This window comes from Haliotis rubra, unplaced genomic scaffold (assembly GCF_003918875.1).
Source record: "Haliotis rubra isolate DU_JTF1 unplaced genomic scaffold, ASM391887v1 Scf607, whole genome shotgun sequence".
NCBI classification, from domain to species: Eukaryota; Metazoa; Mollusca; class Gastropoda; order Lepetellida; family Haliotidae; genus Haliotis; species Haliotis rubra.
This window is the reverse complement of record NW_025767310.1, coordinates 64,306-92,077: the sequence shown is the minus strand read 5'-3', so window position 1 is coordinate 92,077 and position 27,772 is coordinate 64,306. Positions and strand designations below refer to the sequence as shown.

At 42.7% G+C, this 27,772-nt stretch overlaps 1 protein-coding gene across 3 annotated transcripts in view; it reads left to right on the top strand.

The window, feature by feature from the left end:
- The window catches only part of LOC124255726 (alpha-1,6-mannosyl-glycoprotein 2-beta-N-acetylglucosaminyltransferase-like), a 69,941-nt gene extending 42,816 nt beyond the window's left edge, over positions 1–27,125 (top strand). For all 3 annotated transcript variants that reach the window (XM_046689629.1, XM_046689628.1, XM_046689627.1), the window contains exon 2: positions 24,849–27,125. In XM_046689629.1, coding sequence (XP_046545585.1) covers positions 25,517–26,908 — 1,392 coding nt within the window. In that variant the 5' untranslated portion in view covers positions 24,849–25,516 and the 3' untranslated portion in view covers positions 26,909–27,125. The remainder of the gene's footprint in view (positions 1–24,848) is intronic.
- The last annotated feature ends 647 nt before the right edge of the window (positions 27,126–27,772 follow it).

The window sequence follows — 27,772 nt, the reverse complement described above, 5'->3', positions numbered from 1 at the left end:
AGTGGTGTTATCACTGGATTGTGAGTGAAGGGTGCTATCACTGGATCGTGTGAGGGGTGTTATCCCTAGATTGTGAGTGTGAAGGGTGTTATCACTGAATTGTGTGTGAGGGGTGTTATCACTGGATTGTGTGTCAGGGGTGGTATCACTGGATTGTGTCAGGGGTATTATCACTGGATTGTATGTGATGGGTTGTATAACTGAATTGTGTGTGAGGGGTGTTATCACTGGATTGTGTGCGAAGGGTGCTATCACTGGATCGTATGAGGGGTGTTATCCCTAGATTGTGTGTGAGGGGTGTTATCAAGGAATTCTGTGTGAGGAGTGGTATCACTGAATTGTGAGCGAGGGCTGTTATCACTGGATTGTATGTGAGGGGTGGTATCACTGGATTGTGTTTCAGGGGTGGTATCACTGAATTGTGTGTGAGGGTATTATCACGGGATTGTGCGTGAGGGGTGGTATCACTGAATTGTGTGTGAGAGATGTTATCACTGAATTGTGTGTGAGGGTGGTATCACTGGATTGTGTGTGAGGGATGGTATCACTGAATGTGTATGAGGGGTGGTATCACTGAATGTGTATGAGGGGTGTTATCACTAAATTGTGTGTTAGGGTATAATCACTGTATTGTGTGTGAGGGGTGTTATCACTGAATTGTATGTAAGGGTATTATCACTGAATTCTGTGTGAGGGGTGGTATCACTGAATTGTGTGTGAGGGCTGGTATCATTGAATTGTGTGTGAGGGGTGTTATCACTGAATTGTGTGTGAGGGGTGTTATCACTGAATTGTGTGTGAGGGGTGTTATCACTGAATTGTGTGTGAAGGGTATTATCACTAAATTGTGTGTGAGGGTATTATCCCTGAATGGTGTGTGAGGGGTGTTATCTCTGGATTTTGTGTGAAGGGTGCTATCACTGGATCATGTGAGGGGTGTTATCCCTAGATTGTGTGTGAGGGGTGTTACCTCAGAATTGTGTGCGAGGGGTGTTATCACTCAATTGTGTGAAGGTGTTATCACTGGATTGTGTGTGAGGGGTGTTATCACTGAATTGTGTGCGAGGGTATTATTACTGAATTTTGTGTGAGGGTGTTATCACTAAATTGTGTGTGAGGGGTGTTAGCACTTGATTGAGTGTCAGGGTGTTATCCTTAACTGTGTGTGGGGAGTATTATGACTAAATTGTGTGTTAGGGTATTATCACTGAATTGTGAGTGAGGGGTGTTATCACTGAATTGTGTATGAGGGGTGTTATCACTGAATTGTGTGTGAGGGGTGTTATCACTGAATTGTGTGTGAGTGGTGTTAGCACGGGATTGTGTGTGAGGGTTGTTATCACTGGATTGTGTGTGAGGGGTGTTATCACCGGATTGTGTGTGAGGGATGTTATCACCGAATTGTGTGTGAGGGGTGTTATCACTGAATTGTGTGTGAGGGGTGTTAGCACGGGATTGTGTGTGAGGGTTGTTATCACTGGATTGTGTGTGAGGGGTGTTATCACCGAATTGTGTGTGAGGGATGTTATCACCGAATTGTGTGTGAGGGGTGTTATCACTGAATTGTGTGTGAGGGGTGTTATCACTGAATTGTGTATGAGGGGTGTTATCACTGAATTGTGTGTGAGGGTTGTTATCACTGAATTGTGTGTGAGGGGTGTTATAACTGAATTGTGTGTGAGGGATGTTTTCACTGGATTGTGTGTGAGGGTTGTTATCACTGGATTGTGTGTGAGGGGTATTATCACTGAATTGTGTGTGAGAGATGTTATCACTGAATTGTGTGTGAGGGTGGTATCACTGGATTGTGTGTGAGGGATGGTATCACTGAATGTGTATGAGGGGTGGTATCACTGAATGTGTATGAGGGGTGTTATCACTAAATTGTGTGTTAGGGTATAATCACTGTATTGTGTGTGAGGGGTGTTATCACTGAATTGTATGTAAGGGTATTATCACTGAATTCTGTGTGAGGGGTGGTATCACTGGATTGTGTGTGAGGGCTGTTATCACTGAATTGTGTGTGAGGGGTGTTATCACTGAATTGTGTGTGAGGGTTGTTATCACTGAATTGTGTGTGAGGGGTGTTATCACTGAATTGTGTGTGAAGGGTATTATCACTAAATTGTGTGTGAGGGTATTATCCCTGAATGGTGTGTGAGGGGTGTTATCTCTGGATTTTGTGTGAAGGGTGCTATCACTGGATCATGTGAGGGGTGTTATCCCTAGATTGTGTGTGAGGGGTGTTACCTCAGAATTGTGTGCGAGGGGTGTTATCACTCAATTGTGTGAAGGTGTTATCACTGAATTGTGTGTGAGGGGTGTTATCACTGAATTGTGTGCGAGGGTATTATTACTGAATTTTGTGTGAGGGTGTTATCACTAAATTGTGTGTGAGGGGTGTTAGCACTTGATTGAGTGTCAGGGGTGTTATCACTTAACTGTGTGTGGGGGTATTATGACTAAATTGTGTGTTAGGGTATTATCACTGAATTGTGAGTGAGGGGTGTTATCACTGAATTGTGTATGAGGGGTGTTATCACTGAATTGTGTGTGAGGGGTGTTATCACTGAATTGTGTGTGAGTGGTGTTAGCACGGGATTGTGTGTGAGGGTTGTTATCACTGGATTGTGTGTGAGGGTGTTATCACCAGGTGTGTGTGAGGATGTTATCACCGGGTTGTGTGTGAGGGGTGTTATCACTGAATTGTGTGTGAGGGTGTTAGCACAGGATTGTGTGTGAGGGTTATTATCACTGGATTGTGTGTGAGGGTGTTATCACCAGGTGTGTGTGAGGATGTTATCACCAGGTGTGTGTGAGGGTGTTATCACTGAATTATTATGTGAGGGTGTTATCACTGAATTGTGTATGAGGTGTGTATCACTGGATTGTGTGTGAGGGTTGTTATCACTGAATTGTGTGTGAGGGGTGTTATAACTGGATTGTGTGTGAGGGATGTTTTCACTGGATTGTGTGTGAGGGTTGTTATCACTGGATTGTGTGTGAGGGGTATTATCACTGAATTGTGTGTGAGGGGTGTTAGCACTGGATTGTGTGTCAGGGGTGTTATCACTGAAGTGTGTGTGAGGGATATTATCACTGGATTGTATGTGACGCGTTGTATGACTTAATTGTGTCTGAAAGGTGCTCTCACTGAATCGTGTAAGGGATGTTTTCCCTAGATTGTGTGTGAGGGGTGTTATCACTGGATTGTCAGAGGGTATTATCACTGAATTGTGTGTAAGGGGTGTTATCACTGAAGTGTGTGTGAGCGGTGTTATCACCGAATTGTGTGTGAGGGTTGTTATCACTGAATTGTGTGTGAGGGGTGTTATCACTGAATTGTGTGTGAAGGGTATTATCACTAAATTGTGTGTGAGGGTATTATCCCTAAATGGTGTGTGAGGGGTGTTATCTCTGGATTTTGTGTGAAGGGTGCTATCACTGGATCATGTGAGGGGTGTTATCCCTAGATTGTGTGTGAGGGGTGTTACCTCAGAATTGTGTGCGAGGGGTGTTATCACTCAATTGTGTGAAGGTGTTATCACTGAATTGTGTGTGAGGGGTGTTATCACTGAATTGTGTGCGAGGGTATTATTACTGAATTTTGTGTGAGGGTGTTATCACTAAATTGTGTGTGAGGGGTGTTAGCACTTGATTGAGTGTCAGGGGTGTTATCACTTAACTGTGTGTGGGGGTATTATGACTAAATTGTGTGTTAGGGTATTATCACTGAATTGTGAGTGAGGGGTGTTATCACTGAATTGTGTATGAGGGGTGTTATCACTGAATTGTGTGTGAGGGTGTTATCACTGGATTGTGTGTAGTGGTGTTAGTGTGAGGGGATTGTGTGTGAGGGGTTGTTATCACTGGATTGTGTTATGTATGAGGGGTGTTATCACCGAATTGTGTGTGAGGATATTATCACCGAATTGTGTGTGAGGGGTGTTATCACTGAATTGTGTGTGAGGGGTGTTAGCACTGGATTGTGTGTGAGGGTTGTTATCACTGGATTGTGTGTGAGGGGTGTTATCACCGAATTGTGTGTGAGGGATGTTATCACCGAATTGTGTGTGAGGGGTGTTATCACTGAATTGTGTGTGAGGGGTGTTATCACTGGATTGTGTATGAGGGGTGTTATCACTGAATTGTGTGTGAGGGTTGTTATCACTGAATTGTGTGTGAGGGGTGTTATAACTGGATTGTGTGTGAGGGATGTTATCACTGGATTGTGTGTGAGGGTTGTTATCACTGGATTGTGTGTGAGGTGTATTATCACTGAATTGTGTGTGAGGGGTGTTAGCACTGGATTGTGTGTCAGGGGTGTTATCACTGAAGTGTGTGTGAGGGATATTATCACTGGATTGTATGTGACGCGTTGTATGACTTAATTGTGTCTGAAAGGTGCTCTCACTGAATCGTGTAAGGGATGTTTTCCCTAGATTGTGTGTGAGGGGTGTTATCACTGAATTGTCAGAGGGTATTATCACTGAATTGTGTGTAAGGGGTGTTATCACTGAAGTGTGTGTGAGCGGTGTTATCACCGAATTGTGTGTGAGGGTTGTTATCACTGAATTGTGTGTGAGGGGTGTTATCACTGGATTGTGTGTGAAGGGTATTATCACTAAATTGTGTGTGAGGGTATTATCCCTAGATGGTGTGTGAGGGGTGTTATCTCTGGATTTTGTGTGAAGGGTGCTATCACTGGATCATGTGAGGGGTGTTATCCCTAGATTGTGTGTGAGGGGTGTTATCTCAGAATTGTGTGCGAGGGGTGTTATCACTCATTGTGTGTGAAGGTGTTATCACTGAATTGTGTGTGAGGGGTGTTATCACTGAATTGTGTGCGAGGGTATTATTACTGAATTTTGTGTGAGGGTGTTATCACTAAATTGTGTGTGAGGGGTGTTAGCACTTGATTGAGTGTCAGGGGTGTTATCACTTAACTGTGTGTGGGGGTATTATGACTAAATTGTGTGTTAGGGTATTATCACTGAATTGTGTGTGAGGGGTGTTATCACTGAATTGTGTATGAGGGGTGTTATCACTGAATTGTGTGTGAGGGGTGTTATCACTGAATTGTGTGTGAGTGGTGTTATCACTGGATTGTGTGTGAGGGTTGTTATCACTGGATTGTGTGTGAGGGGTGTTATCACCGAATTGTGTGTGAGGGATGTTATCACTGAATTGTGTGTGAGGGGTGTTATCACTGAATTGTGTGTGAGGGGTGTTATCACTGAATTGTGTGTGAGGGGTATTATCACTAAATTGTGTGTCAGGGGTGTTATCACTGAATTGTGTGTCATTGGTATTATCACTGAATTGTGTGTGAGGGGTGTTATCACTGAATTGTGTGTGAGGGGTGTTATCACTGAATTGTGTGTGAGGGTGTTATCACTGAATTGTGTGTGAGGGGTGTTATCAACTGAATTGTGTGTGAGGGGTGTTTTCACTGGATTGTGTGTCAGGGGTGGTATCACTGGACTGTGTGTGAGGGGTGTTATCACTGGATTGTCTGTGATGGGTTGTATCACTGAATTGTGTGTGAGGGGTGTTATCACTGGATTGTGAGTGAAGGGTGCTATCACTGGATCGTGTGAGGGGTGTTATCCCTAGATTGTGAGTGTGAAGGGTGTTATCACTGAATTGTGTGTGAGGGTGTTATCACTGGATTGTGTGTGAGGGTGGTATCACTGGATTGTGTCAGGGTATTATCACTGGATTGTATTGTGATGGGGTTGTTATCACTGGATTGTGTGTGAGGGTGTTATCACTGAATTGTGTGTGAAGGGTGTTATCACTGGATTGTGTGTGAGGGTGTTATCACTGGATTGTGTGTGAGGGTGTTATCACTGAATTGTGTGTGAGGGTGTTATCACTGAATTGTGAGTGAGAAGGTGTTATCACTGGATTGTGTGTGAGGGTGTTATCACTGGATTGTGTGTGAGGGTGGTATCACTGGTTGTGTGTGAGAGTGTTATCACTGGATTGTGCGTGAGGGGTGTTATCACTGGAATTGTGTGTGAGAGTGTTATCACTGGAATTGTGTGTGAGGGTTGTTATCACTGGATTGTGTGTGAGGGATGGTATCACTGAATGTGTATGAGGGGTGGTATCACTGAATGTATGAGAGGTATTATCACTAAATTGTGTGTTAGGGTATAATCACTGTATTGTGTGTGAGGGTGTTATCACTGAATTGTATGTAAGGGTATTATCACTGAATTCTGTGAGGGTGTTATCACTGAATGTGTGTGAGGGCTGGTATCATTGAATTGTGTGTGAGGGTGTTATCACTGAATTGTGTGTGAGGGTGTTATCACTGAATTGTGTGTGAGGGTGTTATCACTGGAATTATGTGTGAAGGGGGTATTATCACTAAATTGTGTGTGAGGGTATTATCCTGAATGGTGTGTGAAGGGTGTTATCTCTGGATTTTGTGTGAAGGGTGCTATCACTGGATTGTGTGTGAGGGTGTTATCCCTAGATTGTGTGTGAGGGTGTTATCTCTGAATTGTTATGTGTGAGGGTGTTATCACTCAATTGTGTGAAAGTGTTATCACTGGTGTGTGTGAGGGTGTTATCACTGAATTGTGTGTGAGGGTTATTATTACTGAATTTTGTGTGAGGGTGTTATCACTGGAATTGTGTGTGAGGGGTGTTATCACTGGATTGAGTGTGAGGGTGTGTGTGTTATCACTTAATTGTGTGAAGGTGTTATCACTGGATTGTGTGTGAGGGTATTATCACTGTTATCAATTGTGTGTGAGGGGTATTATCACTGGTGTGTGTGAGAGGGTGTTATCACTGAATTGTGTGTGAGGGGTGTTATCACTGAATTGTGTGTGAGGGGTGTTATCACTGGATTGTGTGTGAGGGTTGTTATCACTGGATTGTGTGTGAGGGGTGTTATCACTGAATTGTGTGTGAGGGGTGTTATCACTGAATTGTGTGTGAGGGGTGTTATCACTGAATTGTGTGTGAGTGGTGTTATCACTGAATTGTGTGTGAGGGGTGTTATCACTGAATTGTGTGTGAGGGTTGTTATCACTGAATTGTGTGAGGGTGTTATCACTGGAATTATGTGTGAGGAGGGTGTTATCACTGGTGTGTGTGAGGGTGTTATCACTGGATTGTGTGTGAGGGTGTTATCACTGGTGTGTGTGAGGGTGTTATCACTGGATTGTGTGTGAGGAGGTTATTATCACTAAATTGTGTGTGAGGGGTGTTATCACTGAATTGTGTGTGAAGGGTATTATCACTGGATTGTGTGTGAGGGGTGTTATCACTGGATTGTGTGTGTGAACTGTGTGTGAAATTATTATCACTGAATTGTGTGTGAGGGATGTTATCACTGAATTGTGTGTGAGGGTATTATCACTGGATTGTGTGTGAGGGTGTTATCACTGGATTGTGTGTGAGGGTGTTATCACTGGATTGTGTGTATTGAGGGGTGTTATCACTGGATTGTTGTGAGAAGTTATCACTAGATTGTGTGTGAGGGGTGTTATCACTGAATTGTGTGTGAGGGTGTTATCACTGAATTGTGTGTGAGGGTGTTATCACTGGTTGTGTGTGAGGGGTGTTATCACTGGATTGTGTGTGAGGGTGTTATCACTGAATTGTGTGTGAGGGTGTTATCACTAGAATGTGTGTGAGGTGTTATCACTGAATTGTGTGTGGGGTGTTATCACTGGTGTTGTGTGAGGGGTATTATCACTAAATTGTGAGAGGGTATGAGGGTATCACTGAATTGTGTGTGAGGGTTGTTATCACTGGATGTGTGTGTGAGGTGTTATCACTGAATTGTGTGTGAGGGGTGTTATCACTGACTGAATTTGTGTGTGAGGGTGTTATCACTGGTGTGTGTGAGAGGTGTGTTATCACTGGTATGTATGAGGGTATTATCACTGGATTGTGTGTGTGAGGGGTGTTATCACTGGATTGTGTGTGAGAGGGGTTTATCACTGGTGTGTGTGAGGGTATTATCACTGAATTGTGTGTGAGGTATTATCACTGAATTGTGTGTGAGGGTGTTATCACTGGATTGTGTGTGAGGGGTGTTATCACTGGATTGTGTGTGAGGGGTATTATCACTGAATTGTGTGTATGGGTGTTATCACTGGTGTGTGTGAGGGTGTTATCACTGAATTGTGTGTGAGGGGTGGTATCACTGGATTGTGTTGTGAGGGTGTTATCACTGAATTATTATGTGAGGGTGTTATCACTGAATTGTGTGTGAAGTGTGTATCACTGAATTGTGTGTGAGGGTGTTATCACTGGATTGTGTGTGAGGGTATTATCACTGGATTGTGTGTGAGGGGTGTTATCACTGGATTGTGTGTGAGGGTGTTATCACTGAATTGTGTGTGAGGGGTGTTATCACTGAATTGTGTGTGAGGGGTGTTATCACTGGATTGTGTGTGAGGGTTGTTATCACTGGATTGTGTGTGAGGGGTGTTATCACTGAATTGTGTGTGAGGGTGTTATCACTGAATTGTGTGTGAGGGGTGTTATCACTGAATTGTGTGTGAGGGGTGTTATCACTGAATTGTGTGTGAGGGTGTTATCACTGAATTGTGTGTGAGGGTGTTATCACTGAATTGTGTGTGAGGGTTGTTATCACTGGATTGTGTGTGAGGGGTGTTATCACTGAATTGTGTGTGAGGGTATTATCACTGAATTGTGTGTGAGGGGTGTTATCACTGGATTGTGTGTGAGGGTGTTATCACTGAATTGTGTGTGAGGGGTGTTATCACTGGATTGTGTGTGAGGGGTGTTATCACTGAATTGTGTGTGAGGGTGTTATCACTGGAATGTGAGGGGTGTTATCACTAAATTGTGTATTATCACTGAATTGTGTGTGAGGGTATTATCACTGGATTGTGTGTGAGGGGTGTTATCACTGGATTGTGTGTGAGGGGTATTATCACTGAATTGTGTGTGAGGTGGTATTATCACTGGATTGTGTGTGAGGGGTATTATCACTGGTTGTGTGTGAGGGTGTTATCACTGGATTGTGTGTGAGGGTGTGTTATCACTGGATTGTGTGTGAGGGTGTTATCACTGGATTGTGTGTGAGGGGTATTATCACTGTTGTCCTGATTGTGTGTGGGGTGTTATCACTGAATTGTGTGTGAGGGTGTTATCACTGGATTGTGTGTGAGGGTGTTATCACTGGTTGTGTGTGAGGGGTGTTATCACTGGTTGTGTGTCAGAATCACTGGAATTGTGTGAGAGGTGTTATCACTGAATTGTGTGTGAGAGGGTGTTATCACTGAATTGTGTGTGAGGGGTGTTATCACTGAATTGTGTGTGTGAGGGTGTTATCACTGAATTGTGTGTGAGGGGTGTTATCACTGAATTGTGTGTGAGGGTGTTATCACTGGATTGTGTGTGAGGGTGTTATCACTGGATTGTGTGTGAGGGGTGTTATCACTGGATTGTGTGTGAGGGGTGTTATCACTGAATTGTGTGTGAAGGGTGTTATCACTGGATGTGTGTGTGAGAGGGTGTTATCACTGGATGTGTGTGAGGAGGTGTTATCACTGGATTGTGTGTGAGGGTGTTATCACTGGATTGTGTGTGTGGGGTGTTATCACTGGAATTGTGTGTGAGGTATTATCACTGAATTATTATTAGTTGTGAGGGGTGTTATCACTGGATTGTGTGTGTGAGGGTATTATCACTGAATTGTGTGTGAGGGTGTTATCACTGAATTGTGTGTGAGGGGTGTTATCACTGGTTGTGTGTGAGGGTGTTATCACTGAATTGTGTGTGAGGGGTGTTATCACTGGATTGTGTGTGAGGGGTATTATCACTGGTTGTGTGTGTGTGTTATCACTGAATTGGGAGTATTTATCACTGAATTGTGTGTGAGGGGTGTTATCACTGAATTGTGTGTGAGGGGTGTTATCACTGAATTGTGTGTGAGGGTTGTTATCACTGGATTGTGTGTGAGGGGTGTTATCACTGAATTGTGTGTGAGGGGTGTTATCACTGAATTGTGTGTGAGGGTGTTATCACTGAATTGTGTGTGAGGGGTGTTATCACTGAATTGTGTGTGAGGGGTGTTATCACTGGATTGTGTGTGAGGGTGTTATCACTGAATTGTGTGTGAGGGTGTATTATCACTGAATTGTGTGTGAGGGGTGTTATCACTGGTGTTGAATGTGAGGGTATTATCACTGAATTGTGTGTGAGGGTATTATCACTGGTTGTGTGTGTGAGGGTGTTATCACTGAATTGTGTGTGAGGGGTGTTATCACTGAATTGTGTGTGAGGGTGTTATCACTGAATTGTGTGTGGGGGTGTTATCACTGAATTGTATGTGAGGGGTGTTATCACTGAATTGTGTGTGAGGGTGTTATCACTGAATTGTGTGTGAGAGGGTATTATCACTGAATTGTGTGTGAGGGGGTGTTATCACTGAATTGTGTGTGAGGGGTGTTATCACTGAATTGTGTGTGAGGGGTGTTATCACTGAATTGTGTGTGAGGGGTGTTATCACTGAATTGTGTGTGAGGGGTGTTATCACTGAATTGTGTGTGAGGGTGTTATCACTGAATTGTGTGTGAGGGTGTTATCACTGGATTGTGTGTGAGGGGTGTTATCACTGGTTGTGTGTGAGGGGTGTTATCACTGAATTGTGTGTGAGGGGTGTTATCACTGAATTGTGTGTGAGGGTATTATCACTGAATTGTGTGTGAGGGGTGTTATCACTGGATTGTGTGTGAGGGGTGTTATCACTGAATTGTGTGTGAGGGTGTTATCACTGAATTGTGTGTGGGGGTGTTATCACTGAATTGTGTGTGAGGGTGTTATCACTGGATTGTGTGTGAGGGGTGTTATCACTGAATTGTGTGTGAGGGTGTTATCACTGTGATCACTGGTGTGTGTGAGGGTATTATCACTGAATTGTGTGTGAGGAGTGTATTATCACTGAATTGTGTGTGAGGGTGTTATCACTGGATTGTGTGTCAGGGTGTTTATCACTGGATTGTGTGTGAGGGTATTATCACTGGATTGTGTGTGAGGGGTGTTATCACTGAATTGTGTGTGAGGGTGTTATCACTGGATTGTGTGTGAGGTTATTATCACTGAATTGTGTGTGAGGGGTATTATCACTGAATTGTGTGTGAGGGTATTATCACTGAATTGTGTGTGATGGGTTGTGTCACTGAATTGTGTTTGAGGGGTGTTATCACTGGATTGTGTGTGAAGGGTGCTATCACTGGATCGTGTGAGTGGTGTTATCACTAGATTGTGTGTGTGAGGATTGTTATCACTTAATTGTGTGTGAGGGGTTATATCACTGAATTGCGTGTGAGGGTATTATCACTGAATTGTATGTGAGGGTTGTGCTCACTGAATTGTGTGTGAGGGTATTATCACTGAATTGTGTGTGAGGGGTGTTATCACTGGATTGTGTGTGAGGGGTGTTATCACTGGATTGTGTGTGAGGGTATTATCACTAAATTGTGTGAGAGGGTATTATCACTGAATTGTGTGTGAGGGGTGTTATCACTGAATTGTGCGTGAGGGTTATTATCACTGAATTGTGTATGAGGGTATTATCACTAAATTGTGTGTGAGGGTATTATCACTGAATTGTGTGTGAGGGTGTTATCACTGAATTGTGTGTGAGGGGTGTTATCACTGAATTGTGTGTGAGGGTATTATCACTGAATTGTGTGTGAGGGTGTTATCACTGAATTGTGTGTGAGGGTATTATCACTGAATTGTGTGTGAGGGTGTTATCACTGAATTGTGTGTGAGGGTGTTATCACTGGATTGTGTGTGAGGGGGTATTATCACTGGATTGTGTGTGATGGGTTGTATCACTGAATTGTGTGTGAGGGGTTTTATCACTGAATTGTGTGTGAAGGGTGCTATCACTGGATCGTGTGAGGGTGTTATCACTATATTGTGTGTGTGAGGGGTGTTATCACTAAATTGTGTGTGAGGGGTGTTATCACTGGATTGTGCGTGAGGGTTATTATCACTGAATTATGTGTGAGGTGTATTATCACTAAATTGTGAGTGAGCGTATTATCACTGAATTGTGTGTGAGGGGTGTTATCACTGGATTGTGTGTGAGGGGTGTTATCACTGAATTGTGTATGAGGGGTGTTATCACTGAATTGTGTGTGAGGGTATTATCACTGGATTGTGTGAGGGGTATTATCACTGGATTGTATGTGATGGGATGTATCACTGAATTGTGTGTGAGGGGTTTTATCACTGAATTGTGTGTGAAGGGTGCTATCACTGGATCGTGTGAGGGGTGTTATCCCGATATTGTGTGTGTGAGGGGTGTTATCACTGAATTGCGTGTGAGGGTATTATCACTGAATTGTGCGTGAGGGTTATTATCACTGAATTATGTGTGAGGTGTATTATCACTAAATTGTGTGTGAGCGTATTATCACTGAATTGTGAGTGAGGGGTGTTATCACTGTATTGTGTGTGAGGGGTGTTATCACTGAATTGTGTGTGAGGGGTATTATCACTGAATTGTGTGTGAGGATATTATCACTGAATTGTGTGAGGGGTGGTATCCCTAAGTTGTGTGTGAGGGGTGTTATCACTGAATTGTGCGTGAGGGGTGTTATCACTGAATTCTGTGTGAGGGGTGTTATCACTGAATTGTGTGTGTTGGGTGTTATCACTGAATCGTATCAGAGGGGTATTGTCACTGAATTGTGTGTGAGGGTTGTTATCACTGAATTGTGTTTGAGGGTATTATCACTGAATTGTGTGTGAGGGGTATTATCACTAAATTGTGTGTGAGGATATTATCACTGAACTGTGTGTGAGGGTATTGTCACTGAATTGTGTGTGAGGGGTGTTATCACTGAATTGTGTGTCAGGGGTGCCATTACTGAATTGTGCGTTAGGGTTATTATCACTGAATTGTGAGTGAGGGATGTTATCACTGAATTGTGCGTGAGGGTTATTATCACTGAATTGTGAGTGAGGGTTGTTATCACTGAATTGTTAGTGAGGGGTGTTATCACTGAATTGTGTATGAGGGGTGTTATCACTGAATTGTGTGTGAGGGTATTATCCCTGAATTTTGTGTGAGGGGTGTTATTACTTGATTGTGTGTGAGGGGTGGTATCACTGGATTGTGTGTCAGGGGTATTATCACTGGATTGTATGTGATGTGTTGTATCACTGAATTGTGTGTGAGGGGTGGTATCACTGAATTCTGTGTGAGGGGTGGTATCACTGAATTCTGTGTGAGGGGTGTTATCACTGGGTTGTGTGTGTTAGGTGAGATCACTAAATCGTATGTGAGGGGTGTTGTCACTGAATTGTGTGTGAGGGTAGTTATCACTGAATTGTGTTTGAGGGTATTATCACTTAATTGTGTTTGAGGGGTATTATCACTGAATTGTGTGTGAGGGGTATTATCACTGAATTGTGTGTGAGGATATTATCACTGAACTGTGTGTGAGGGTATTGTCACTGAATTGTGAGTGAGGGGTGTTATCACTGAATTGTGTGTGAGGGTCTTATCTCTGAATTGTGTACGAGTGGTGTTGTCACTGGATTGTGTGTGAGGGGTGTTATCACTGGATTGTGTGTGAGAGGTATTATCACTGAATTGTGTGTCAGGGGTGTTATCACTGAATTGTGTGTGAGGGGTATAATCACTGAATTGTGTGTGAGTGTATTATAACTGAATTGTGTGCTAGGGTATTATCACTGAATTGTGTGTGATGGGTGTTATCACAGAATTGTATCTAAGGGTATTATCACTGAATTCTGTGTGAGGGGTGTTATCACTGGATTGTGTGTCAGGGGTGGTATCACTGGATTGTGTGTGAGGGGTGTTATCACTGAATTGTGTGTGAGGGGGGTATTCCTGAATTGTATGTGAGGGGTGTTATCACCGGATTGTGTGTGAGGGGTGTTATCACTGAATTGTGTGTGAGGGTTATTATCAGTGATTTGAGTGAGGGGTATTATCACGAAATTGTGTGTGAGGGTATTATCACTGAATTGTGAGTGAGGGGTGTTATCACTGAATTGTGTGTGAGGGGTGTTATCACTGTATTGTGTGTGAGGGGTGTTATGACTGAATTGTGTATGAGGGGTGTTATCACTGAATTGTGTGTGAGGGTATTATCACTGAATTGTGTGTAAGGGGTGTTATTACTGAATTGTGTGTCAGGGGTGGTATCACTGGATTGTGTGAGGGGTATTATCACTGGATTGTATGTGATGGGTTGTATCACTGAATTGTGTGTGAGGGGTTTTATCACTGGATTGTGTGTGAAGGGTGCTATCACTGGATCGTGTGAGGGGTGTTATCCCTATATTTTGTGTGTGAGGGGTGTTATCACTAAATTGTGTGTGAGGGGTGTTATCACTGAATTGCTTGTGAGGGTATTATCACTGAATTGTGCGTGAGGGTTATTATCACTGAATTATGTGTGAGGTGTATTATCACTAAATTGTGTGTGAGCGTATTATCACTGGATTGTGAGTGAGGGTGTTATCACTGTATTGTGTGTGAGGGTGTGTATCACTGAATTGTTTGTGAGGGTGTTATCACTGGTTGTGTGTGAGGGTATTATCACTGGTGTGTGTGAGGATATTATCACTGAATTGTGTGAGGTGGTATCCCTAAGTTGTGTGTGAGGGTGTTATCACTGAATTGTGTGTGAGGGTGTTATCACTGAATTCTGTGTGAGGGGTGTTATCACTGGTGTGTGTGTTAGGTGTTATCACTGAATCGTATCAGAGGGTATTGTCACTGAATTGTGTGTGAGGGTTGTTATCACTGAATTGTGTGTGAGGGTATTATCACTAAATTGTGTGAGGATATTATCACTGAACTGTGTGTGAGGGGTATTATCGCTGAATATTGTGTGAGGGTGTTATCACTGGATTGTGTGTCAGGGGTGCCATCACTGAATTGTGCGTTAGGGTTATTATCACTGAATTGTGAGTGAGGTGTTTATCACTGGTGTGCGTGAGGGTTATTATCACTGAATTATGTGTGAGGTTGTTATCACTGGTGTGTGTGTCAGGGTGTTATCACTGGTGTGTGTGAGAGGTATTATCACTGAATTGTGTGTGTGAGGGTGTTATTACTGGTATTGTTGTGTCAGGGGTGGTATCACTGGATTGTGTGAGGGTATTATCACTGGATTGTATGTGATGGGTTGTATCACTGGTGTGTGTGAGGGTTTATCACTGGTGTGTGTGAAGGTACTATCACTGGATCGTCTTAGGGGTGTTATCCCTATATTGTGTGTGTGAGGGGTGTTATCACTAAATTGTATGTGAGGGGTGTTATCGCTGAATTGCGTGAGGGGTATTATCACAGAATTGTGCGTTAGGGTTATTATCACTGAATTATGTGTGAGGTGTATTATCACTAAATTGTGTGTGAGCGTATTATCACTGAATTGTGTGTGAGGGGTGTTATCACTGAATTGTGTGTCAGGGGTGCCATCACTGGATTGTGCGTTAGGGTTATTATCACTGAATTGTGAGTGAGGGATGTTATCACTGAATTGTGCGTGAGGGTTATTATCACTGAATTGTGAGTGAGGGTTGTTATCACTGAATTGTGTGTCAGGGGTGTTATCACTGAATTGTGTGTGAGGGTATTATCACTGGATTGTGTGTAAGGGGTGTTATTACTGAATTGTGTGTCAGGGGTGGTATCACTGGATTGTGTGAGGGGTTTTATCACTGGATTGTGTGTGAAGGGTGCTATCACTGGATCGTGTGAGGGGTGTTATCCCTATATTGTGTGTGTGAGGGGTGTTATCACTAAATTGTGTGTGAGGGGTGTTATCACTGAATTGCGTGTGAGGGTATTATCACTGAATTGTGCGTGAGGTTATTATCACTGAATTATGTGTGAGGTGTATTATCACTAAATTGTGTGTGAGCGTATTATCACTGAATTGTGAGTGAGGGGTGTTATCACTGTATTGTGTGTGAGGGGTGTTAGCACTGAATTGTTTGTGAGGGGTGTTATCACTGAATTGTGTGTGAGGGTGTTATCACTGGATTGTGTGTGAGGATATTATCACTGGATTGTGTGAGGGGTGGTATCCCTAAGTTGTGTGTGAGGGGTGTTATCACTGAATTGTGCGTGAGGGGTGTTATCACTGAATTCTGTGTGAGGGGTGTTATCACTGAATTGTGTGTGTTAGGTGTTATCACTGAATCGTATCAGAGGGGTATTGTCACTGAATTGTGTGTGAGGGTTGTTATCACTGAATTGTGTGTGAGGGGTATTATCACTAAATTGTGTGTGAGGATATTATCACTGAACTGTGTGTGAGGGTATTGTCGCTGAATTGTGTGTGAGGGGTGTTATCACTGAATTGTGTGTCAGGGGTGCCATCACTGAATTGTGCGTTAGGGTTATTATCACTGAATTGTGAGTGAGGGTTGTTATCACTGGATTGTGCGTGAGGTTATTATCACTGAATTGTGAGTGAGGGTTGTTATCACTGAATTGTGTGTCAGGGTGTTTATCACTGATTGTGTGTGAGGGTATTATCACTGAATTGTGTGTAAGGGGTGTTATTACTGAATTGTGTGTGAGGGGTGGTATCACTGGATTGTGTGAGGGGTATTATCACTGGATTGTATGTGATGGGTTGTATCACTGAATTGTGTGTGAGGGGTTTTATCACTGAATTGTGTGTGAAGGGTACTATCACTGGATCGTGTGAGGGGTGTTATCCCTATATTGTGTGTGTGAGGGGTGTTATCACTAAATTGTATGTGAGGGGTGTTATCACTGAATTGCGTGAGAGGTATTATCACTGAATTGTGTGTTAGGGTTATTATCACTGAATTGTGTGTGAGGTGTATTATCACTAAATTGTGTGTGAGGGTATTATCACTGAATTGTGTGTGAGGGGTGTTATCACTGAATTATGAAGGGTGTTGTGTGAGGGTGTGCCATCACTGAATTGTGCGTTAGGGTTATTATCACTGAATTGTGTGTGAGGGGTGTTATCACTGAATTGTGCGTGAGGGTTATTATCACTGGATTGTGAGTGAGGGTTGTTATCACTGAATTGTGTGTCAGGGGTGTTATCACTGAATTGTGTGTGAGGGTATTATCACTGAATTGTGTGTAAGGGGTGTTATTACTGGATTGTGTGTCAGGGGTGGTATCACTGGATTGTGTGAGGGGTATTATCACTGGATTGTATGTGATGGGTTGTATCACTGAATTGTGTGTGAGGGTTTTATCACTGAATTGTGTGTGAAGGGTGCTATCACTGGATCGTGTGAGGGGTGTTATCCCTATATTGTGTGTGTGAGGGGTGTTATCACTAAATTGTGTGTGAGGGGTGTTATCACTGAATTGCGTGTGAGGGTATTATCACTGAATTGTGCGTGAGGGTTATTATCACTGAATTATGTGTGAGGTGTATTATCACTAAATTGTGTGTGAGCGTATTATCACTGAATTGTGAGTGAGGGGTGTTATCACTGTATTGTGTGTGAGGGGTGTTATCACTGAATTGTTTGTGAGGGGTGTTATCACTGAATTGTGTGTGAGGGGTATTATCACTGAATTGTGTGTGAGGATATTATCACTGAATTGTGTGAGGGGTGGTATCCCTAAGTTGTGTGTGAGGGGTGTTATCACTGAATTGTGCGTGAGGGGTGTTATCACTGAATTCTGTGTGAGGGGTGTTATCACTGAATTGTGTGTGTGGGTGTTATCACTGAATCGTATCAGAGGGGTATTGTCACTGAATTGTGTGTGAGGGTTGTTATCACTGAATTGTGTTTGAGGGTATTATCACTGAATTGTGTGTGAGGGTATTATCACTAAATTGTGTGTGAAGATATTATCACTGAACTGTGTGTGAGGGGTATTATCACTGAATTGTGTGTGAGGGGTGTTCTCACTGAATTGTGTGTCAGGGGTGCCATTACTGAATTGTGCGTTAGGGTTATTATCACTGAATTGTGAGTGAGGGATGTTATCACTGGATTGTGCGTGAGGGTTATTATCACTGGATTGTGAGTGAGGGTTGTTATCACTGAATTGTTAGTGAGGGGTGTTATCACTGAATTGTGTATGAGGGGTGTTATCACTGAATTGTGTGTGAGGGTATTATCCCTGAATTTTGTGTGAGGGGTGTTATCACTTGATTGTGTGTGAGGGGTGGTATCACTGGAATTGTGTGTCAGGGGTATTATCACTGGATTGTATGTGATGTGTTGTATCACTGAATTGTGTGTGACGGGTGGTATCACTGAATTCTGTGTGAGGGGTGTTATCACTGGATTGTGTGTGTTAGGTGAGATCACTAGATCGTACGTGAGGGGTGTTGTCACTGAATTGTGTGTGAGGGTAGTTATCACTGAATTGTGTTTGAGGGTATTATCACTTAATTGTGTTTGAGGGGTATTATCACTGAATTGTGTGTGAGGGGTATTATCACTGAATTGTGTGTGAGGATATTATCACTGAACTCTCTGTGACGGTATTGTCACTGAATTGTGTGTGATGGGTGTTATCACAGAATTGTATCTAAGGGTATTATCACTGAATTCTGTGTGAGGGGTGTTATCACTGGATTGTGTGTCAGGGGTGTTATCACTGGATTGTGTGTCAGGGGTGTTATCACTGGATTGTGTGTCAGGGGTGGTATCACTGATTTGAGTGAGGGGTATTATCACGAAATTGTGTGTGAGGCTATTATCACTGAATTGTGAGTGAGGGGTGTTATCACTGAATTGTGTGTGAAGGGTGTTATCACTGAATTGTGTGTGAGGGGTGTTATCACTGAATTGTGTATGAGGGGTGTTATCACTGAATTGTGTGTGAGGGTATTATCACTGAATTGTGTGTGAGGGGTGTTATCACTGAATTGTGTGTCAGGGGTGGTATCACTGGATTGTGTGGGTGGTGTTATCAGTGGTCACACGTGTGTGAGTAATGTTATCACTGGATTGTGTGAGGGGTGTTATCGATGAATTGTATGTGAGGGGGGTATTCCTGAATTGTCTGTGAGGGGTGTTATCACCGGATTGTGTGTGAGGGGTGTTATCACTGAATTGTGCGTGAGGGTTATTATCACTGATTTGAGTGAGGGGTATTATCACTAAATTGTGTGTGAGGGTATTATCACTGAATTGTGAGTGAGGGGTGTTATCACTGGATTGTATGTGATGGGTTGTATCACTGAATTGTGTGTGAGTGGTTTTATCACTGAATTGTGTGTGAAGGGTGCTATCACTGGATCGTGTGAGGGGTGTTATCCCTATATTGTGTGTGTGAGGGGTGTTATCACTAAATTGTGTGTGAGGGGTGTTATCACTGAATTGCGTGTGAGGGTATTATCACTGGATTGTGCGTGATGGTTATTATCACTGAATTATGTGTGAGGTGTATTATCACTAAATTGTGTGTGAGCGTATTATCACTGAATTGTGAGTGAGGGGTGTTATCACTGTATTGTGTATGAGGGGTGTTAGCACTGAATTGTTTGAGAGGGGTGTTATCACTGAATTGTGTGTGATGATATTATCACTGAATTGTGTGAGGAGTGGTATCCCTAAGTTGTGTGTGAGGGGTGTTATCACTGAATTGTGCGTGAGGGGTGTTATCACTGAATTCTGTGTGAGGGGGGGTGTTATCACTGAATTGTGTGTGTTAGGTGTTATCACTGAATCGTATCAGAGGGGTATTGTCACTGAATTGTGTGTGAGGGTTGTTATCACTGAATTGTGTGTGAGGGGTATTATCACTAAATTGTGTGTGAGGATATTATCACTGAACTGTGTGTGAGGGTATTGTCGCTGAATTGTGAGGGTGTTATCACTGAATTGTGTGTGAGGGTGTATATCACTGGTTGTGCGTTAGGGTTATTATCACTGAATTGTGAGTGAGGGTTGTTATCACTGAATTGTGTGTGAGGGTGTTATCACTGAATTGTGTGTGAGGGTATTATCACTGAATTGTGTGTGAGGGGTGTTATCACTGAATTGTGTGTGAGGGGTATTATCACTGGATTGTGTGAGGGTATTATCACTGGATTGTGTGTGAGGGGTTGTTATCACTGAATTGTGTGTGAGGGTGTTATCACTGGATTGTGTGTGAGGGGTGTTATCACTGGATTGTGTGTGAGGGTGTTATCACTAAATTGTGTGTGTGAGGGGTGTTATCACTGAATTGTGTGTGAGGTATTATCACTGAATTGTGTGTGAGGGTGTTATCACTGAATTGTGTGTGAGGGTTATTATCACTGAATTGTGTGTGAGGTGTATTATCACTGAATTGTGTGTGAATGGGTGTTATCACTGGATTGTGTGTGAGGGGTGTTATCACTGGATTGTGTGTGAGGGTGTTATCACTGAATTGTGTGTGAGGGGTGTTATCACTGAATTGTGTGTTAGAGGGGTTATTATCACTGAATGTGGTGAGGATTATTATCACTGAATTGTGTGTGAGGGTTATTATCACTGAATTGTGTGTGAGGGTGTTATCACTGAATTGTTGTGTGAGGGGTGTTATCACTGAATTGTGAGTGAGGGTTGTTATCACTGAATTGTGAGTGAGGAGTGTTATCACTGAATTGTTTGTGAGGGGTATTATCACTGAATTGTGTGTGAGGGTGTTATCACTGGATTGTGTGTGAGGGGTGTTATCACTGGATTGTGTGTGAGGGATGTTATCACTGGATTGTGTGTGAAGGGTGCTATCACTGGATCGTGTGAGGGGTGTTGTCCCTAGATTGTGTGTGTGAGGGGTGTTATCACTGAATTGTGTGTGAGGGGTGTTATCACTGAATTGCGTGTGAGGGTATTATCACTGAATTCTGTGTGAGGGTTGTTATCACAGAATTGTGTGTGAGGGTATTATCACTAAATTTTGTGTCAGGGGTGTTATTACTGGATTGTGTGTTAGGGTCTTATCACTGAATTGTGTGCGAGGGGTGTTGTCACTGGATTGTGTGTTAGGGGTGTTATCACTGAATTGTGTGTGAGGGTATTATCACTGAATTGTGTGTGAGGGGTGTTAGCACTGGATTGTGTGTCAGGGGTGTTATCACTGAGTTGTGTGTGATGGGTATTATCACTGAATTGTGTGTGAGTGTATTATAACTGAATTGTGTGAGGGTATTATCACTGAATTGTGTGTTATGGGTGTTATGACTGAATTGTATCTAAGGGTATTATCACTGAATTCTGTGTGGAGGTGTTATCACTGGATTGTGTGTGAGGGGTGTTATCACTGAATTGTGTGGGTGGTATTATCAGTGGTCACACGTGTGTGAGGAGTGTTATCACTGGATTGTGTGTGAGGGGTGTTATCGATGAATTATATGTGAGGGGTGTATTCCTGAATTGTCTGTGAGGGGTGTTATCACTGGATTGTGTGTGAGGGGTGTTATCACTGAATTGTGTGTGAGGGGGTGTTATCCCTGGATTGTATGTGAGGGGTGTTATCACTGAATTGTGTGAGGGGTGGTATCCCTGAGTTGTGTGTGAGGGGTGTTATCACTGTATTGTGTGTGAGGGGTGGTATCACTGGATTGTGTGAGGGGTGGTATCACTGAATTGTGTGTGAGGGGTGTTATCACTGAATTGTGGGTGAGGGGTGTTATCACTGAATTCTGTGTGAGGGGTGTTATCACTGAATTGTGTGGGAGGGGTGGTATCACTGAATTGTATGTGAGGGGTGTTATAACTGAATTGTGTCAGGGGTGTTATCACTGAATTGTATGTGAGGGGTGTTATCACTGAATTGTGTGTGAGGGGTGTTATCACTGAATTGTATGTGAGAGGTGTTATAACTGAATTGTGTCAGGGGTGGTGTCACTGAATTGTGTATGAGGGGTGTTATCACTGAATTGTGTGTGAGGGGTGTTATCACTGAATTGTGTATGTGGGTGTTATCACTGGATTGTCTGAGGGATGTTATCCAAGGATTGTGTGTGAGGGGTGTTATCTCTGAATTGTGTGTGAGGGGTGTTATCCCTGGATTGTGCGAGGGGTGTTTTCACTGGGTGAAAAGTGTGTGAGGGATGTTATCACTGGATTGTGTGCAAGTGGTGTTCACATGTTGATGTATTATATTTTCTTCAAACGAGATACATTGTTTCTTTTATTGCTTCTCGATGTACTATACTGTTAACATGTATATTAGACCCAACGAATCATTGCCTGAAGATTTTAACGGCCCTGGTTAGGTTAATAATAACAGTATTAGACTGTATAACTGGTCCATTGGTCACATGACTTCACAACTGCAGATTGATCCTCATAATTCCTGGCATGTACAGCAAGGTCCAATATCCATGAGGCCCTTTTAAACTGTTACCATTCTTTTGACAAAACATCAACATCACGTTCAGAAAAGACGGAGGAATTTTATTCTGCACAGAAAGTTTCTGAGAATTCCTAAGAAACATGACATTGGTTGAATAAGTTTGTTGTGGCTAAATTTCTTTCTGAGATTTAGTTTCTATTTGCTTAATCAGAAATATTTCACTCTTTTTTTCTTCTCTATTTCAGATTCAAATTTTAATTTTGTTTTAAATTCTACTATTGCTTTGTAGCGATAAAATGAGGATATCTCAAGGCGATACGGCGATCGCCATAATCTTCCATTATACAATTCTGTAAACCGAATTTCATTTCTTTCCATAGCCATCGTTTTCGAATTCTTATTTCTGTAAAGCAGACAGCAGTTTGTTCTTGAATCAAATCCAAAGCATTATCGTCCTCCCTATCTTCCCTAAACCAGGTGAGCATTATCGTCCTCCCTATCTTCCCTAAACCAGGTGAGCATTATCGTCCACCCTATCTTCCCTAAACCAGGTGAGCATTATCATCTACCCTATCTTCCCTAAACCAGGTGAGCATTATCACCCACCCTGTCTTCCCTAAACCAGGTGAGCATTATCATCCACCCTATCTTCCCTAAACCTGGCGAGTCATTAAAATGTTCTTGGTATAGTCCTAAAACATACTTTTTTGGATGTCAAGTTTCTAATTTTCTGTTCAAATCGACCAGTTCAGAATGTTTTAACAATGAGATTTGTCGAAAGTCATAGTAAGTATGAGCTCCACACAAAATTAGACAATGAAATGTCAACCTAATTTTGTGACATAATAAATTTAGCTCCCGGACGAGCCAACGATTTCTTTTTTATAAGTTGACACAATAAGTTAAGAAATCTGCACGGAGAAGTTGGGTGAAATTACAGAAGCAGTACATAAAACAAAGCAGTGTCCAAACAATAGGGAGTGGGGGTTAGGTGGTTGTGTATGGTCCATAGGGAGTAATGCAATTCTTTTATCACCTGATCAAAGTGTTTACACATTCCTAGGAATAATGTACGGTGTTTACGGCTGTGTGTGAGTATTGTTCTCGTACAGCTTTTAGTCGACATGTGCAGGTCTAGAATTGGTGTCAGTTCCGTTCATGTGGGGGCTCTAATCCCAGAGGTCTGGGGGACCGAAGGGGATCTGTTCTGTACACTAAACACTGACATAAGCCAAACGACGTGCACCTTGCCTGCTGCACATCCTACACTGAACACTGAAATAAGCCACACGACGTGCACCTTGCCTGCTGCACATCCTACACGAAACACTTTCAAATACGTGAATGCAGTGTAGTATTCCAGTTATATGATAGGGAAGAGGTTGGGGAGGTGATTCTAAACATGAGCTTCTCGCCTTGCATCCCTAGAGCCCGGGCCTTAGACTTAGACTAATATAAAGAATTTTGACAGAAACAAATAATCCCTTTTAATCTCCCCAGTGAGATGGGAGATTCAGAGACTATTAACATCTGCATTGGAGCAAATCGTGCTGGGGTCATTATCAATTAAAAATCATTATGTAACCATCAAATAACAAATTAAGTGACAGGTTTATATACTGGCCCTTTTGTTAAGCTCTGTCCTCTCTCCATAGAGTAAACATCATAATGCTAGTGTGATCAGCTCACATGGCCTAATCTGGCCCTCCCAGTACTGTATTCTCTTGCAGACATGTTTCGAACCCGAATTTACACAATGTTAAAAGATGCCTGCTGCACATCCTACACTGAACACTGAAATAAGCCACACGACGTGCACCTTGCCTGCTGCACATCCTACACGAAACACTTTCAAATACGTGAATGCAGTGTAGTATTCCAGTTATATGATAGGGAAGAGGTTGGGGAGGTGATTCTAAACATGAGCTTCTCGCCTTGCATCCCTAGAGCCCGGGCCTTAGACTTAGACTAATATAAAGAATTTTGACAGAAACAAATAATCCCTTTTAATCTCCCCAGTGAGATGGGAGATTCAGAGACTATTAACATCTGCATTGGAGCAAATCGTGCTGGGGTCATTATCAATTAAAAATCATTATGTAACCATCAAATAACAAATTAAGTGACAGGTTTATATACTGGCCCTTTTGTTAAGCTCTGTCCTCTCTCCATAGAGTAAACATCATAATGCTAGTGTGATCAGCTCACATGGCCTAATCTGGCCCTCCCAGTACTGTATTCTCTTGCAGACATGTTTCGAACCCGAATTTACACAATGTTAAAAGATACTAGTAGATGGCAAAATGTATCCGAAACAACGAGAAATTTTTAGGAATCTGTATTCATATCCAAATTACGTATCTATTTGGAAATATGTTCATATATATATGAACTTGAGAAAATCTAGACTCACTTCATCTAGGGCTTTAGCATCAGGTTGGAATACAACATTGGATGTGGATGGGATTACTGTATTTCCGATCAAACTGTTACGGTATTATCGCTGTAGCGTTGCTCTTTGTTTCGTATTGTTCGTACTCAGGTGATCTTGTTGACCTGATTTCAGGGCTCAGGTTCTGCTATCTCCATGCCGTGCGGCATCCACGACAATCGAGGACACTGGCCGGCCTGTCAGCGTTACTACGGACACTTGTTGCTTCTGTGAGACGTAAGAACATAGCCACAGAATGTTGCCAAAAGTCCAGACATTTGCAGACCATACAAGTATGTTTCCTGCTCCGTCGGCAACCGTGGGCTTCTGTATATGGCGACACTTGCGTGACTGATCAATGTGGAGTATGTATTATGCATGGGCTGGTACCCGAGACGCTACCACCATACTCACATACATTTAACCAGTGGTATTTCAAACCTCGGATGGTGAACGGAAGTCACGTGTTTGGTATGTAATAAAACACTGTTGAGTGAAGGTTTCCTTTTGGAGAATGTAGAGTGATTCATGTGTTGACTTGGAACACAGAGAGAAGATCGTTCAATACCCCGATGTGTGGACTGGGAATACAATGACATTACGTCTACACATCAGTTTTCCGTTCTGCCGGTGAAGGGACAAGGGAGTACTACATGATTGGTAAACGTGGGTTAGCCCGCACCAGCCACTGCAGTCCACAGCATCATGTAGCACAGGTGTGTAAAGATGAAGATTGAACACCGTTGTTGGTGATATATTTTACAGACTTATTGTTATTGTGTGGAATTAGTTCTGTCGTGAACATGCGGGCCTCAAGCCTCATAACATCTCGACGTTTCTGTCACCGTGTATTTTGTTTTGTGCTCGGGGTGTTTGTGGGGCTACAGATGTACGCCGCTCTCTGGCCTTGGGGGAGTAACGGGGACAGGACGGGGGAATCTCGCACCCTCAACACACTCAAACTGTTGAAAGATTTGACTGTAGGCAAATTATCGCCGTATACGCTTGCCCCTGTTGTCACTGACATTGAACTGTTGAATGTGAATATATCCACCAATAAACACGCCTCTCTGAAGACTTTGCTAAGACTCAACTCTGAACAGCATATTCGTAACATTGAAAAATTTCAACTCGATTTCCATGACAATTCTGTCGTTATATTGATTCAAGTTCACAAAAGACTGGAAGACCTACAGATAATGATAGAATCCATGAAATCAGTGCGATACATCAACCAGACACTAGTCGTCTTCAGCCATGACTACTATTCTCCAGAAACGTTCAAACTTGTATTTTCTATAGAATTTTGTCCCGTGTTGCAACTGTTTTACCCGTACGCCATACAGTTCTACGACAAGCAGTTCCCCGGAGATAGTCCCAGTGACTGTCCTAGAGACATAGGGAAGGAAATGGCTATGGCCAGGGGCTGTGACAATGCCAAGTTTCCAGACACGTACGGCCACTACAGGGAGGGAAGGTTCACTCAGATAAAACACCATTGGGTTTGGAAACAGCATTATGTCTTGGATCGAGTCCGTATTCTGAAAGACTTCACAGGAGTTGTGCTGCGTTTAGACGACGATTACTATTTGGCTGAGGACATCATTCATGTGATTCGGCTTTTAAATGATGAAAAACCCGTGGCCTGTCCCTCTTGTTTAATGTACATTCTTGGGGAACACGAGGAGCTGAAACCGAACTCCTACGTCTCTGAAACGGGAGATGTAGTGATATCAAACTGGTTCACTGGGATAGGAAGAGGAATGGCTTTTAGAAGAGACTTCTGGAAAGTGTTCAAATCATGTGCCACGTCATTCTGTAAGTTCGATGATTATAACTGGGACTGGGCCCTCGAATACAGCACTTCCAATTGCTTCAAAGGTATGAAAATTCTCAAACCTAAAGCTGGACGAGTATTTCATATAGGCACCTGTCATGGCTTCCACAGGAACATCAAAGGGTGCGACAGGGAGCGGGTAAAACGCAACATACAAAATGTATTGGCCATGCACCAACAAAATCTCTTCCCACACAAATTTAAAGTTTCTAAAAATAGAGCAAAAACAAGATTAATGCGTCAAGGTTTTGGGGGCTGGTCCGACCCACGTGATAAGGAGTTGTGTTTGAGATTCTTTGAAAACAAAACTGATGGTATCAACATGTTAAATGAAGTAAATAAAGTAATCACCACCTGATAACAAATGTATGTCGTCTGTCAGTCTCAGCCAGACTACCAGTTAAGGGGAAACCTATATTCCATCTGCTTTGAAGTGGCGTGGTCAGTTTGATGCTGTGTAAGCGACTGCATACTGAAGGTACCAGTAACATCCTTCATCAAGCCCAAGACCAACACAAGATTATCCGTCGACATATTGTGTACAGCCGCTATACAAACGTCGGAAGCTTGTGAAGTTACTCGTAGTTCAGAGATCACATCGGATGGTTATGTCTAGTCCAGGAAAGTACCTTCTCAAGTTTGGCTTGTAACTATTCCAGGGTAGCAGGTAACTATATATAACCAGTATTCCTGGATAGCAGGTAACTATATAAAACCAGTATTCCTGGATAGCAGGTAACTATATAACCGGTATTCCTGGGTAGCAGGTAAATATATATACCCAGTTTCCTGGGTAGCAGGTAATTATATATAACCAGGTTGCCTGGGTAGCATGTAACTATATATAACCAGGTTGCCTGGGTAGCATGTAACTATATATAACCAGGTTGCCTGGGTAGCATGTAACTTTATATAACCAGGTTGCCTGGGTAGCAGGTAACTATATATAACCAGTGTTCCTGGGTAGCAGGTAACTATATATAACCAGTGTTCCTGGGTAGCAGGTAACTATATATAACCAGTGTTCCTGGGTAGCAGGTAACTTTATATAACCAGGTTGCCTGGGTAGCAGGTAACTATATATAACCAGGTTGCCTGGGTAGCAGGTAACTATATATAACCAGGTTGCCTGGGTAGCAGGTAACTATATATAACCAGTATTCCTGGGTAGCAGGTAACTATATATAACCAGTATTCCTGGGTAGCAGGTAACTATATATAA